Source organism: Passer domesticus, chromosome 4 (assembly GCF_036417665.1).
Source record: "Passer domesticus isolate bPasDom1 chromosome 4, bPasDom1.hap1, whole genome shotgun sequence".
NCBI classification, from domain to species: domain Eukaryota; kingdom Metazoa; phylum Chordata; class Aves; order Passeriformes; family Passeridae; genus Passer; species Passer domesticus.
Window position 1 is genome coordinate 16,413,335 of NC_087477.1, and position 16,257 is coordinate 16,429,591.

Below are 16,257 nucleotides of genomic sequence, written 5' to 3' on the forward strand. Positions count from 1 at the left end.
GTCCATCTGTGGAAAATATGTGAAGAAGGCACTTGATCTATAGATAGCTCTTGGAAACCTATCCCTGAAAATCACTCTGAGATCATTTGGAAGTTCAGCCTAGCCTGTCCAAAGCCAGCTTAGAGCTAAAGGCTTCCCTCATTTACAGTGAACAGTAGTGCATCCACCGGGGTACTGGAGCTGCATGCTTAGGTCTAATTGCAGTTTAAACATAACTTCTGGGACAAAACAATACTTTGGTCCCTGAGGCCATGGGTAAGTTTCAGGGTAGCCTGTGACAGCCCCTTGAGTGGCTGCACCAATCTGGAATACCACAATGTACTTTGCTGCCCCATCCTGTGGGTGCTCAGCAGAGTATCCGAAATTGGCACTCCTTGGTGCCACATTCAGTGTAATCAAAGGCTTTCTCAAGACCTTTCTCAGGCAGCATCCTTGGCAATCACTACAGAGAAAATGAACAGGGAAATAGGAAGTCATTGTCTATGAATTTTGATATAAGCAACTAAAGAGCTTCCATAGTTCTGCAGAAGCACCTAGGACATCAGTTGAAATAGCTGGAAATTGTAATAACTGACTATTTCAGCTTGAAATATTACCAAGGAAAGTCCTTCATGGTTTCAGGACACAAGAAAAGATGTGCATCTGGTGCACAGCAAAGGTAATACACACTGTATTTGAGTAAAAGTGTATCTGACTCTTCATTTTAGTTACTAGTGTGCAAAGGGAAAGGCTCAAAATCAAAATTTGAAACATTTGCAGCTCACTTGAGCAAACTCTAGCAAATATCCTCAAAATTGTAGTGCTCCCCTATGTTTTTTCCCAGCCTATTCCAATGAAATAATCACTAATCACAAGATTAGCTTCCTTATTGTGCAAGTTAATGCTTTCATACTTCAGTAACTTCATCAGTAGTGAAGTCCTGCATTTAGTTACTGCTGTGATACAGTAAAAATGTCTATCACTGTCAGGACCTGTTGTTACCAAATTTAATCTAAAATATTCCAGTCCCTATGTTTGGTGTCTGCTCAGTTGTCTTCACTATAATCTAAAAGCCATAAGCTGCATTTTTTTGGAACAGAAAGTTAAAATTTCTGAAGTGTTGTCTATATTTTTTCATTAAAATGCTGAAATGGTGAATATAAATCACATGAATGATAACACCCAAATAATTTCAATGCATTCAGGTGTTTTGTTTGTTTGAAGGAAAGGAAGTTGAGTGGTAGGGTTTTTTAAAACCAAAGGCCAACTCTTGGAACAGTTTTCTGGGCTTGAACTGTAATGGTTTTGCATATGCCCAGAACAACACAACAGTTTAAACCACGGTGCACTACTGGAGAGAGACCCACCTTTTAAAGCAGTGTGCGGCAGTGAGGACCCAGCAGCTGCTGATGAGAGTGGCACCGCACAGGAGTCTCCCGTCGCCATGAGAGGATTTCAGCCGCAGCGCCACCTGCCACGGCCAGCCGCCCCTGCACACAGACACGGTGTTCAGCGTACAGCAGTGGGGAACTCGGGTTACCTGCAACGTGCGTCCTGTCGGCTTTCTTTGCCTGACACAGCTTACTTACAAAACGTGCTGTTTATTAGGGGTGGGGAATATTTTATATCCTGGCAACATTCAGGATTCCTTTTAACAATGGTCCACATTACTTCACAGAGAATTTGGGCATTCCAGCACTCTTAAGTGCTTCCTCCCACAGTCAACTATTTGACTTTTCTCTTCTCAGATTGCATTCATTGAGCCAAAAATACATTCTGTGGGTTGCTTGCCAAATACCGTCCAAGTCAACAAACCAGAAATTTCCTGTCAGCTGGAGAGGAGAAAGGGGAATTTCTTGAAAAGCTGAACCCAGCATCCATCCCTGTCTTCAATGAGAAAGGAAGGTGGCAAAACAAGAGGTATAAAGCAAGTATAGAAGTCTCAAGTATAGAAGAGCACCTTTTTTCAGACTGTGATACAGGATGGATTCCTTTTTGCTGGTTTAATACATTAGGAGTCAGAGAAGGGAAAGAGGGAGAGATGCACCTGTAGGCAACAGCAGCATCTAAGAGTAAGCAACAGGTAGTCTAGGTGTTTTCTGAGTAGTGTCAACTTGAATGAGGGTGTTGGACAACAAGAGCTGCCAGGGGCCATCTAGTCCAGCATCTCAGAGTTACCTGTGCCAAATGTGTGAAAGTAAGGTGGAGGAATTTACTTCCCATAAAAAATAAAACACTGCTCTAAAGAATTTAGACACTTCTCCATTTTGAAAGATAGGATTTAATATGATTTTCTAAACTGAGGTGATTCAGACATCTTTGGATTTGCTGGTACATATGTAAGTATCCAGTTCTTTTCAAACTTCCTCAAGTTCCTTGTCTTAATGACTTCTTGTGACATTGAGTCCTTTTCTGATACATACATAAGCTCCCTTTCTTGAATTTGAAGCATTTCTGCATGCACTGCTGGATTTTTATCACCTTTTTGCTTCATCTAACATCCCTGTACTGATTTATGATGAGACCAGCTTCTTTGCTCTGACTGAATTGTGCAATACATTGTTTGTCACTGTTGCATTTTAGCAAGTGTCCTTAGAACTCATATTCTGAGGCAAGAAGTCTCAGTCTCTTCCTGTGCTATGCATTATCTGTTATCTCATCTGTCTGTTTCTAAGATAAGTAATCCTACTTTACTTTATCTGGCTGTGTTAAAATATTTTTCTGGGCTCCCTCTTGTAACTGTGCTTTGAAGCTCTCTCACTTGGGCAGTGTCTTCTTAGAAATGGATTGATCAGTGCTGTGCATGTACTTTGAAGCAGGTTGCACAGTGCCATGTAATGATACTGTTAGTGTATTTTTACAATGCCTTTTGTAAGATTGTGTAGATATATTTTTTTTGTGTTTAGTCACAACTGTTAAAAAGTAAAGTCAGTGCCTCCTAGTTTTTTAGTTGTGTCATCATCAAGGCTTATTTTATGAAAGAAAATAAGGTCTTAGGCAGTGAATCATACCCAGGCCTCTTTTTTTTTTGTGTAGGTGGCATTTAAAACCTTCTACTGCATTAATAGCTGTTTTTATAGCTCACATCCTGATATGAAGATATCCTCTGATAAAAGTAAAATAGCTATTTTATAAGTTAAAAATTTAACCATTCAAGGACTTTACCCACAAGCATCTACAGATTTTCAACTAATGCTGCAAGTACTTATCAATTAATACTTTTTAATTTCCTGCCAAATTTGCTTTGGCTATATTTCTACTCCTACATCGTGACAACTCAAAAGAAAAACAAACAACAAGCCTACAACAAAATTGTAAATTTGGCAAACTGCTTGTGGCAAATACACGTCTTAGAAGCTTTATATTCAAAATTATTTCTCTTTACCAATTATTTACCGTAAAGAATTTTTCCCACCAATTATTCGCTTTTGTCGACGATGGAGTAACCTCAGCCCGCAAACAGAAGCAAGAGAATCTAAACCAGAAAGGGAGATGTAGAGAATGTTAAACTCAACATGAAAAGTGGCCAATATTCAATGAGAAGTAACTTAAAAAAAAATGTAAAAGTTGAAGTTATTCTGTGTTTCATGGTAGTTTTTAAAAGGCAGATTTTGATTGGAAAATAGACTTAGAAATTCTTTATCGCTGAGATCTTTTGACTGGGGAAAATACACTGAATTCTTTCAAGACTTGGAAATGCTTTGTAGCTGAGTTCTTTTGACTGTGATCATAGTAATTTACACCTTTGCTTCTCACATGCAGGATTTTGTAGGGCTCTTCCTTACTTCCTGTAAGTGGAAGCAGACCATGGCCAACCACACAGGTCTTAGTCCTTATCTGAGGATAGCCTACACCTTGAAAAGCTGAAAGGAGCTATTTAGGTTTTTGCATCATGTCCCTCAAGCAGCTTAATAAACATGGCTGCTCTAAACCATGTCAGCAAATACCCTGTATCGATGGAGTAGTCTTTGTGCTTCCTTTGTGCGGCTGCAAAGAATAAGCTCACACGGTGTCAGCAGAGAGGATTCCCACCCCTTTTGTTCTATAACTGTTTTTGATAAAACTGTTTCCTCTGTGAGGTGGGGTTGTTAAGTCTGTCTCTTCCTACCATGACACTTGCCCACCTGGACCTGCTGTTCTGCCCCTCATGACAGGGCCTCACCTTTATTGCTGTTCCCAGGGACTTTCTTGCTGGGGTGGTCGCAGATGACCCCCGCGTCCTCACTGTGCCGGCAGTTGTGCATCCCAATGTCCTGCTTAATGCAGTCTGCCAAGGACCTCTCATTTCCTGTACACTTGACGTTATCCACATGGATCGGGCCTTTGCCCTCACCGAAATAGGCCATTGTCCTGGCTCTAGCTGGACCTCTGCAAACAGAGCATATTTTTTTATTAAACATTTTGAGGCATTATTCTACATTTTACTCAAATTTCCAAGTGAGTTGTCAAAGACATTAAGTTTAATTCTAAACCATGTCACTGTTTCACTTGAAAGCAAGCACCTTCCATCACCTCTCTTATTCTGGTAAGTACAAAAAATAAAACTTTGACAAAATTGCTACATTTCATTAATGTTTAAAAACTGCTTTTGTGTATCTGTTAGAAGGCAGTGTGCAAATTATTTTACATTGTATCAGCATTATATTTTGCCATAAAACAAAACATGTGAAAGCTGCTTTTTCATAATCTCTTTAATCCTCGTATAAAGTCAGCATCTGTGAAAGCTAAAAATAATTTGTTCAGGCCTGATTCCCTCAGATAGATGGGCCAGTTAAATACAGTATACTTGTGGTGCAGTAGGAGCGATGACGTACAGACCTATCAGTTGTTAGTAGTTACTAAAATATTTTTTATCATGTTTTTTTTACAGGGCACCCCATATTTGAGGTCTAAAATTGTCATGTGATTGGAGACCAGTTCAGGGTCTGCACCCCCCTGTTCTTGGGAGGAACCCAGTACTTGGTGCTTGTGTTGCATTTGAGCATCTTGTTTGGCAACTCCTGTGATAGAGTATTACTGTTAATTAGTTAAAGTAATCTTCTTAATTTATAAATAGATGTTTTGTTGTATATGGTTTAAGAGGCAGAAGGAATTATGAGTGAGAGACCACCCAACTGGCTATACAGAGAAATGGGGCAGGAAGACACAGACACCTCTAAGTGTGCCTGAACTACAAGTTTACCTATTGGTTAAGAGCAATTTACTGACATTTTACTGGGGTAAGGATATATGGAATTTCAGTTTCCATTTTAAAGGATATTTTATAATTGTATATTGTAAAGTACTGCTTCTGTGCATACTGTAACTGTGCAGAACTGTAGCTGCAGATGTGGTGAAATGCTGGAGCAGAGAAACAGAATTTGACTATGAAAATGTATTAGGCAAGAAAGTATTTCTCTCCCTTTACAGCACTTTTTGTACCTCTCTAATACCTGCAGTGTTGGGGAAGGTAGGTGAGAGTGGGATGAAGAGTTTACATCCCTTCTTGAGCTGCGTTTGGTCTTTTGGGGAGGAATCCTGATTTGTCCAACCATTTTCAAGCTCAGTCGCAGTAGAAGTGTGGATGGCTCAAATTGAACCAGCTCTCAATTGCCAAATCCATATAACTGAAACATGAAAGTAACACAGGAGCTTCCTCTCTTTTGAAACTTTTGCATGTGGATAGCTTTGCCTGTGTGGATTTTTTTACTCTGCCCTGAAGGGTAGGTGGGCAGGATTTCCAAGCAGGGAACATTGTTTAGAATGCAAAAATTGCAAAAAGCCAGGAAAGAGAAGCCCATTAAACACTACATGAGAGACAATACCACAAATCATTACAAATTTTCAATTTCCATGGTTAGGAGGTATTTGCCAGATAATCCAAAGCCTTAACTGCCTTTGGAACCAGGAACCAGTATAGGACAATCTCTGCCTAATGAGTTTACTATGATTTGACTTGTCAGTCCCAAATAGTGTGACTCTTGCTCCAAATGTTTTTCTTTTGTGAGGGGTACTCTGTTTACAGATAACCACAAAAAAATAAGTCTGACTCTGTGATACCTGTGGGCAGCTCGTGTGTTCATGTTTGCTGTTACAACACAGTGACACAGTACAGGCACTCATTGTAAATTCTTACCTGATTTTGGTATCTCTGTTAAATAACAGTTTCTGCCTTAGGGCATTGTTCTAAAGTTCCTCAGGTTATTGAAAAGTACTTTGTTATCAATCACCAACCACAGTATTCTTATCCTTCCCCAGAGAAGTATTTATTGCAGTTTAGTACAGAATTCTCTCTCCAGATCTTATCAGTTACTTAATAAGGGCACTACCTCCTTCTTCCTACCTTTGTATGAAAGCAATCTATCTCTTACTGTGTATCAGTAATCTCTCAGTTTGCTGATAATGGGAATAAAAGCTTTTCAGACCCAACCAACCAACCAACCTCCACTGAAGAACATCTCAGGAAACAACTGTAAAAAATTGTGGTGTTCTTGAGCAAAGCGTGCAGCTTAACAGAGGAAATTATTTCATATAATTGGGAAATCTCTGAAGGTACAAATGTACTATGTATTTGTAACATGCTGGAATGTGCCCTTACAACTGGCTTTAGTGCACCCCCACAAACACGTGGGGTGTCCCTTAATTGCTGCTTTCCAAGCCAGCTATTTATGCACTGATGACCCTCAGAGAAGCAACATTTTTGTCAGTTCACATCTGTTCCTGGAGAGAAGTGGCGTCAGGTCTTTTTCCTCTCAGTTCTCCCACACCAAGGGCCATGCACAATAACAATGCTGAGCTTTTCAGATGCAGTATTATTATTATTCATTATATTGTTAATGAGGAAATCAAGTGGATTAGGATAGATGGACACCTATCCTGGAATTAACAAGTTAGGTAACTTGTAAGAGTGATATATTGAGTTGTAAGTCCAGTTTTACCATTTTGAAGCCATAGTGTAGTAGTAGGGCTTTTAAATAGGCTTTTACTAAATCAATACCAGGGAGTTTTTACAAGATATATATTGTGTGTTCAGACATAATGTGATGATATTTGGTTGGACTAACTTCACATTGTTAAATACAACAAACAGTTAATAGGATTTGTATTTCTTCAGCTCAAATTTCTTTATAAATACACTTGGAGAAGACATTTCACTAATTTCCTGTTATATATAATACCAGAATAATACTATTCTGGGTATTTTTCAAGTCTTATTAGTACTGCTATTTATATATCTGCCCTATAGTTATCTTTTTGCTGCTCTTGGGTATCCAGAAGAAAAATGCTGATGAGTGGAGTAAGCCTGATTAAGTGATTTCTTTCAAGAGTGACACATATATTGCAGTGGTTTTAATTAGAGGGTAGGTTTGTTCTGTCAGGTCTATTCCTGTATTAAATGAAGCTTATTGAAATTACTGTCATGCAGACTGGAGCCATTGTGTAACTGTTTCATCAGATCTTCGAGCTACAGCAAATCTAGCCAGATCAGTAGATGAAGGAGAAACTGCATTAAATTAGGAATTCAGTAGCTGGTGTCCTTGCATCTGAATCTGCAGTCATCATATCCATACCTCGTGACAGTGGACACTGACCTGTTTTTGAAATTAATATGACAACTAAAATTTTGTATTTAATTAATAGACTAATAATTCGGAATGTTTAACTTCTAATGAATAATATTTAATAACTCACACTAACTTGCATTTCTGTTTCCAGTCAGACTGGCGCATTTTGAATACTAACATTCCCATTCCCAGTTGTGCTGCTTAATGAATATTCTTTTTGAAGACGTAGCCTTACTACTTTTCATACAAATAGTAGAAATACATTTTTCTAAAAGTATGCCAAACTGACAAGTTTTAAAAGACACACATTATCTTATTAGACCTGTTTGTGCTATTTGGTTGCAGAAACTTAAGATCTTTAGATGCAGAAAACATAACTTGATAAACAGCTTAATGAGTTTGCTTACTTGTAGCCAAGCTGTCGGCAGACTACAGCTGCATCCTTATCAGACCATCCATCATCACAAATTGTGCCCCACTGGCCATTGATAAAAATCTCCACACGTCCTTCTTTCTTATTCTCACCATCCATCAGCCTGATGGGAGGACCTGGGAATAAATTACTGCTGTCAGCTCACAGCAACAGAAGCAAGAACTGGTACTTTTAGTTATTTTCATTATATTTAGTACAACTGATATTTACATTCAACAAGCCTAATATCAGCAGTTAAAGTAGTCATATGCATCCTGGTTGGCAAAATGAAGCAGTTTTTACAAATTACAAGACAAATACTAAATACTAGCATACTTTACTCTTCAGCTGATTCCTTAATTCCAAGCCAATATGTGACATAGTTCAGAAATAGACCACAGTTCTACCCAAATGGTAGAAAATACCTGAGATACCATTGATACAATACCCATAAAGCTGGACAGATTTTCCTTACAGACACTTTATGGGTGAATGTAACTGTATCTCAGTCCATAAATCCATTCACAAACTGGTTGCTGCTGCTCCTTCTAACCACTGTCTTAGCAAAACTAGTGCAGCATTGTGTTGAACTTCAACTCTTCCTTATCACTATGCATATTGTTCTGCAGCATGTTATTCTACATTATTTTTCTAGCAATTTAAATTGATTGTTTATTCAGATACATTCATAATATGAAATTTCCCTTATGTGGATTGGTCAGACTTAGTTGATCATGGTTTCTGCAGTGCTTGGTCTCTAGTTAAGTATTGACTAATTAGGCAAAGTACATGCTTAATTCTTACTTACTCTAAAATGCCTCTATAGCCTGCAAGCAATGCAAATACCCTTAAAACAGTTATGAATTCCTCTGTGGCCTCTTTGTCTTGTTCAAGGGAGGATCACCTTCTCAATCTTTTTGTATAGCATACTTTATAATCTTTAATATACTCATGACAGTTGCTTTTTAGAATAATGAAAAAGACTCTTCCTTATTCTTCTAATCTGTTCCCAATCTTTTCTAAATATGTGAGGATGAGGAATTACTTAATTTCACTCTTAAAGCTTTTGAGATAGCTGCATTTGATATTTAATTCAAATTTAACTTCTGCATAGCAAACATGAATCTGGTCAGTGCTAGTTAAATCTGGCCTAAGTCATTAAATGAATGGGGAAATACTTCAAGATAAAATCCAAGTATGTTTGCTTGCAATGTAATTTAAAGCATGTTGTGTTGGAATTCATACTGCCTGGGCAGTTACATGGATTAGCTTCACCAGCATTCTGTTTACTTACGCTGTCATGATCTTACCGAACAAATGTCATTATTGTAGGATACCTCCTTTTCAGTGCTTCATAATATCTGTGTTTCTTTAAGTCCTATCATCTACTAATTTCTCTTTTTTTTCCCCACTGATTTTATCCTTATGGGAAAAAAATGCTTTTTCAAATGCTGGGAAGTAAATGGTAACAAGGCTTTGTCCACTTTCCAATCAGAAATCTCCTCAAAAATGTCAGATAAACTCTTATTTTCTTGTTGAACTGAAATGTTCTGGAAGAATACAACTTAGGTGAGAATTACACTTCTATTAACCAAATAGAGGCATGGACTACGACTAATATTTTTTTGTTATTTATTTATTGTTTAGGTAATATTTTATTGTTATCTCGTCTTCTTGTGGTTTCGAAAACACATATATACATATTTTTATGAGCACAAAATTAATATAGCATTCTTGTAGTGGGAATGTGAGAATATTACCATATGGATGTATTTAACTGAACCAGACTCCTTCAGCAGAGATATTTTATAGGAACTTGAGCAAAGTGGCACAGATGGTTTGCATCTGTAAAGACAGCAGTCATGGATTGAATTCCTGTTATTTTTGGTTTGAGAAAATTCTTTCTAACAAATAGGATTTGATATATGTACTGCAACACAAAACAGTCACTGGATGGTGAGAGGGCTATATAGAATAAGCCTGTAAAGAGGGAGAGACTCAAAAAGTACATGTGGAAATGCTGAATGTTGTTATAGCAAGTAGCAACATTGTGCAGTAAAACCATGTTGTAGTTTGTGGGATAAACCTTCAGTCTGTGATTTCAAGGAAACAGGCATATACTACCAATGTCAAATTCAACTGAAATAGTCTTTGGTAAGCTAAACGGCATTCGCAGCAATTTTCTAAAAGGCTACACACTGACAAGCTACACATGTAGCAAATTTTAAAAATGAAACTTTTTCAGAATTGCTGTGCAACCCCTTCTTCCCCTGTAGTTTCTACTGCACATATCTCATAGCAAGAATTATTGTTTAATTATCTGCATGTGGATTTAGGAATCTTTGAAATTTATTTGTTTCTATTTTATTGTGTTTATATTTTTATTACTGTGTAATTGGTATTTTTCTATCATTTCTTATCAGTCTTTTTATTCTCTTTATTTTCATACAAGTCTGTAGGCCTTTGACATTGGAACTAGCTCTTTTATCTGGGTTTGTAGTATCATTCTGTCCTGGGCAGTGAGTGGGGCACATTCACCTAGACACAATAGAAATGATAGGCAATAGTAACACAGAAATAATTCATGCTTCTCCCCCTGCCTTCTTGTTATTTCTGAACTTCCCATCTTCTCCACGTCCCTTGTTTTGGATTGTCTGAATGCAAAGCTGTAGGAGGATGTGCTATTGATTTGTATTCCTCAGTACTCAGGTATATCTCCAGCATTTGACACCAAGCATTACTTGGAGGTTGAGAAGCACCAAGTAAAATTAGGTAAACCATCAGAAAATGCTGAATAGGTTCAAAATCTAGTGGAGACTGACACAACAGCATCTCTGGAATGTGACAATGTTACCTTGCAAATCTAGGTTGAGGTTTAGTGTTCTGGACGCTTACATTCTAAACAAAACTTGACTACTTCCTCTGATCTTCAGGAGAAAACTTAGTTTTTTTCCCCTTCCTGTTCTTTCTTTGCACCTATCTGACAAATACTAGGATTTTGAGAATCCTTAATTATCCTGTACTTTGGTTGGATCTGTATCCACAGCAATACTCATACTGTGACATTAGCAAAGAACTTCCTTACCAAGTGAGCGCTTGTGGCTGTCGTTTTCTGGGTGGCAGATGAGTCTGACATCCTCCTGATGGTTGCAGTCATGCTTCCCCCACTCCCGCCGTGAGCACTGCAGAAGGTTTGTCTCCTTCCCAGAGCAGACCACATCATCCAACCAGATGGGCCCAGAGCTTCCTTCTGTGTAGCTCTCTTTTTCCATACCTGCACTTTTTCCATACCTGCACAACACAGAGAGGTGTTTTGGTCCACAGTGATCAGAGGACACATGATAATTAAGCATGAGAAAAGAAAGTGATATTCCTGAGGAAATAAAGATTTCTCAAGCATTCTCTGTAAGCAGGTTCAGTTAGCATTAAATTCAATGAGAGCACCATATGCTGCCTCTTCGGTAATGTTTTTTTTTTTAAAGAATTACTCTTACATTAGTACAAACTTAAGAATGTAATGCCTTTGATTAAGGCTGCTCTTCAACCAAGCATATGGCTGGCTCAATGACTCTGAGGCTTTAAGCATGTTCTTAGTATTCTGTATTCACTTAAATGTCACAGTCTGAGACAAAATCCTTTTTTGAATGTCAGCTGTTACAGTTTGAAGGCAAGAAAACAGTCACCTACTGAGAGTGTATCTTTGTTGCCAGAGATCAGTAGAAAAAGTAGGGAAGATTGAACCATAAAACAAATGGGATTTTTCTAAAATGCTTTTCAATAATAACTGTTCCAGGGTCAGGCTGTGGGATCTTCTGAGGTAGTGCAGAAATACTTACACTTTGGAAATTTCTCTCATTAATGGCTGTACAACGAGCAAAGATTTAGAAGAAGCAACCTTTTATAGGGAAAATAGAAATCAAAATCGGTTCTTCCCTATAGCACATGCATTGATCTCAGTAAAAAAGAGTATTGGAAGGAACTCAGTGAATAAAGGCTGCTAAATCACACTTGTTGAAGGTTTTTCTACCCAAACTAAGGCCTACATACCTCTGTAAAACTGAGGAAATCAGGCTTTAATGAATTTTAACTTGTTTCTTTGAAGCACTCAGCTAATATTAAAAAGCAGACTCTTAAAAGAGTGTCCATGTAGGGTTCATGTACGTGTTTGTCATCATGCTGAAGTCACAGTGTCAGATATCCAATACCAAGTAATCTTACTTAAATCCCAGCTGCCAGCAAACCACCTGCGTGTTCAGCTCCGTCCAGCCGTCGTCACAGACCGTGCCCCACTGGCCTGTGTGGTAGACCTCCAGGCGGCCCTCGTGGCTGCCCTTCCCGCCTGCGAGCCGCACTGCACCATCTGTGCCGTACAGGGAAACAGAACAGGGGTCAGCGTTTCTTACATCTCACTGGTGTTCTAAACAAAATCATTGCCTCTGCTGCATCTGCTTTGGGTTTGTGCTTCTGCAAACTTCCGGTTTTTTCCAGAGCTGTGAACTCTGCCTTTGTCCCTTTTTTTTTCCTGTGATGATTGAGGACTGGAATACCTGTGAGAGGTGTGCAGGAAACGCCAGCATCTTCTTTGTGGCCACAGTTGTGTTCTCGCCAGGAGCTTTTTGGGCACTGTTCTATTGAGAGTTCATTTCCTGTACACTGTACTTCATCCAGCAGCACGGGGCCAGAGCCTTCTCCAAAGTAAGCCTGGCTCCATGCCTTGGCAACACCCCTGTAGAAATGCAAGGAACACCCAGTCAGAAGGAAGCAAGCTGAAGATTTTCCTTTCCTGTGCCTTTGACTTTCAACTTTCCTAGGAGAGATTACAGATTAACAGCTTGGGTATGAGGATTCTAATTTTAATACTCATTTAATATCTATATATAGTAAAAATAATCCAATATATATTTCTAAAGTGACTTTCACCTGTTGTCCTCAAATACTCAGATAAATGTGATTGTTCCCTATTCAGTCCTATGAAAACCACAGCAAAGAGATCTTAAGTGACTTGAGAAGTGTCATATCACCCATCAGCAATAGAAATAAGAACAGGAAGCAGACCAATGACTGGCCTTGTATGGGGTATATTCTCTGTCAGCAGAATGGATTTTGAGCACAAAAAATATGTTTATTGAAAACACTCCATTGTTTTAAAATTACAGAAATTATGCAGTGTTTAACCCTTTATCATCTATCAGGATTTTTCCAATTCTATTTAAAATATCATGTCTTTCATATATAAATGTTTGCCATGGTTTGGTTTCTTTCCACTCAATGTTTTCTCTGTTCCTATATCCAGTCTAGTTTGCAATGGCAAGATTGAAATGTCTAAAGTTTGAACTGTAATGATTTACCTATCTAAAGCATTAGTTTAAATTGACTAAAAAAACATCTTGTTTTTCCAGTGTATCTGATAAAAATGCCAGCAGAAATGTATAGAAAATATTAAGGAAAAAATCCTTATTCATTAAGCAGATGGCTGAAATCAGAGATAATGATGGACTGCTCTGAATGCTTTTATAATGTATACCATATTCCAGTAAGAGTCTCTGGAGTTAGGCAGAGACAACACATCCCATCATTATAACCAGGGGAATTTCTGTCAAGCAAAAATTCTTTAGGAATTATTTTCCACCTATTAATGGTAGCTTCATATTCTGGAGTTTTGCAGGAGTGCTACAGAAAAGTTGAAGGGGTGTGGGAAGCTACTTACTGAGAAGCTTTACTTTTACAGTTTCTGGCATGTTTCCAGATGGATTAACAGTATGCAAATTTGGATTATTTTTAGTACTTCAGGACTGGTCTACTGCCACTGCTGGTAAGTTGATTTCACTTCATATTAATTAGCATGTGTGTTGTAACATCTTGCTTACTTGAGAAATTCTGTAAATCTCTAGACATATTTCAAAAAGACTTAGCAGGTTTAGCACCATCTTAATACAATTGATTTACTGAGAAAAACAAATCAAATTAGAAGCATCAGTTTGTGCAGGTGTGATGATTAAATGTTAGTAATAAAAAGTTTGAGTGTCGTCAGGAAGGAGGCAGACTAAGAGCATTACACTTGTCATTAGTATACAGAAATGCAAAGCAGGGCTTTGTAACTCCCCAAACCTATTAACAGCAGCCCAATTCAAAAGCAAGAAAAGCCTGCAAAAAGATAGACTTTCCATTAGGTATTCCCAATTGAAAATGTACAGGAATATAGAAATACAACATAAAATAAGCTGGGGGGAAAAAAAATTCTCTCAGAGAAGAATATTGGTTCCTATGTTGGCTCAGCGGGAGATCTACAATATTTTTAACTAGTCCACAGTTCTCATCCTTCTGAGCTGACTTGTGTGGCATGGGCAGCCCAAGCCTCAGTTACAATTCAAGTACACTCTGGGAATCACCCATTAATGCCACAGAACTTTGTACCTTCAATACCACTTCTTTCACTTCATTGTAGTTCCAGCAGGCTTGAGCAGGCAATTTCTGTTCCAGTCTCCTCTGCATTTACCTGCTTAGTTCTCTCCAGTGTGCCTCAGACATAATCCCCTTCTTCTGCATGGGATACAACCCAGCATCTTCTCTGCTTCTTGCTCCTAGTTCTTTCCCTCTTCAACCCTCCTGGCCTTCCATCCCAATTGTCCTCATCTCCTTCCTCTCTGGTCCAGCAGTTTCCCTCTTAGTCTCCCACCTCTGCAGCATTTTTCTGCAAATACCAATACTTATCTTCCGTGGGGTATCAAAATCCCCCCTGGCTGTTAAGAAAGTGAATCAAGAAAATCCTGTTCTGCTGCTGTAGCTGTATTTCGGACCATGCTTAGTTCAGACCGAATGACTGACAAGGGTTAACTGTCAAAACTTCAAACAGGTCTCTAGCTCAGTATGCAAAAATGACAATCTTCAGAGATGCGTGTTTTAAACAAATCTGGAGAGATTCTCACAAACATGCCAATAAACATACCCTTCCTGACTAAGCAGAGTTCTGGTGCCAAAGCCAGGAGGCTGTCAGACTGCAGTAAAATGGATTGTAAGGATTTGAACAGTTAAAAATGTCTTCACCTACAGGTGGTTTCGATTGAAACTTTACAGGAATTATAGTGAGTTTTCACTATAAAGTCAACATTTATTCTGAGACATTCTTTATCTGTCTGGCCAGACAAAATTCACCCTATCATATGACATATGACACTGAAAACTGGTTCCAGGGAATTGAAATTAATGTCACCATATCTGAATCTTCTAAAAATAAACTTGGTTACTGCTCCAAAGTATATCATTATGATTTTAAAGAAGCTTTTTTTTTGCCAATTACGCCTCTCCTAGCTTCAGCTGAGGGTCTGATAACTCTCCTGCTTTGCTGCTGGAATAGCAAACATAGAAAAACAAACCCAAGGCCGAGCTGCCGACAGACAACTTCAGCATCTGCATCATCCCATTGGTCATCACAGACTGTGCCCCACTGGCCACCATGGTAGACTTCCACTCTTCCTTCATGGGCATTGCTCCCACCAGCCAGCCGGATCGGAGTGAAGACAGGGCCTGGGAACAAAAACAGCTCCTAAAATATCATTCTGATAGTCAAGAGGGAGGAAGATGGCTTAATGGTTTCTCTGACATTACTCAAGATCCTCATTTTCTTTTTTCTACTAGATGGAAAACCTGAAAGTAAAGTGAGTTCCTTTATGCTCCACTTGCAGTGGCTGAAAAAGCTTACACATACAAGTAACCATACTGATCTTGAATTACCTAAGTATCACAGCATTCACAGGCACTTATTGCTGTAAGGCCAAATACTCAATCAGTCAGTAGAGCTACTTTTCGACAAGAGCAAAATCGGGTGAAATCTGAGGTAAGAGGTAAAAATTAAGTGATGGACACAGAAATGAATCCTTGGGTTTTCTCGTTCCATTCGAAAATGCAGTCAGAACAGTGAAATCTCTTTGAGCAGTGGAGTCCCAGTTGAATTGTGCAAGTATTGTTCCCTGCTTGCTTCCAGTCTTTTAAAATCAGTAGCTCTCTTCTGGTATACCAAGAAACTGTCTTGAAAGCATTACTGCTAAATAAATCTATAACAATGGAAAAAGTTTAAAGCCACCTAAAACCCCATAATTGCTGTAATATGAACAAGGTTATTTTAAAGTTCCACCATATCTAACATCCCAATTATTTAAGTTTGAGTAGTATTTATGTAAATCTCCAACCAATTAATGCCACTATTTCATTCTTGGTTATTAAAAAACAAAAAAACAAAAAAACAAAAAAACCCCAACAATACTGAGGTCATCTCTCCAATTTCATATTAGAATGTCACTGATATGGGGGGGAGGGGGGTATAAA

The 16,257-nt window shown here is 38.5% G+C and overlaps 2 protein-coding genes across 7 annotated transcripts in view; one reads left to right on the top strand and one right to left on the bottom strand.

The window, feature by feature from the left end:
• Window positions 1-16,257, top strand: part of METTL14 (methyltransferase 14, N6-adenosine-methyltransferase non-catalytic subunit) — an 81,109-nt gene that overhangs the window by 9,209 nt on the left and 55,643 nt on the right. Inside the window, exons 3-4 of one of the 6 annotated variants that reach the window (XM_064416360.1) lie at window positions 1,728-1,899; window positions 13,664-13,747. The exons of 3 other annotated variants lie outside the window; for them this stretch is intronic. In XM_064416360.1, coding sequence (XP_064272430.1) covers window positions 1,872-1,899; window positions 13,664-13,747 — 112 coding nt within the window. In that variant the 5' untranslated portion in view covers window positions 1,728-1,871. The remainder of the gene's footprint in view (window positions 1-1,727; window positions 1,900-13,663; window positions 13,748-16,257) is intronic. 2 more of the 6 variants (XM_064416362.1, XM_064416361.1) reach the window with 2 other exon arrangements.
• PRSS12 (serine protease 12) overlaps window positions 1-16,257 on the bottom strand; it is a 33,359-nt gene that overhangs the window by 5,948 nt on the left and 11,154 nt on the right. The window contains exons 4-11 of the mRNA XM_064416350.1: window positions 15,309-15,459; window positions 12,483-12,661; window positions 12,154-12,295; window positions 11,021-11,226; window positions 7,931-8,072; window positions 4,142-4,347; window positions 3,376-3,454; window positions 1,347-1,469 (exon numbers count right to left, since the gene is read on the bottom strand). Of these exons, the coding sequence (XP_064272420.1) occupies window positions 1,347-1,469; window positions 3,376-3,454; window positions 4,142-4,347; window positions 7,931-8,072; window positions 11,021-11,226; window positions 12,154-12,295; window positions 12,483-12,661; window positions 15,309-15,459 (1,228 nt within the window). The remainder of the gene's footprint in view (window positions 1-1,346; window positions 1,470-3,375; window positions 3,455-4,141; window positions 4,348-7,930; window positions 8,073-11,020; window positions 11,227-12,153; window positions 12,296-12,482; window positions 12,662-15,308; window positions 15,460-16,257) is intronic.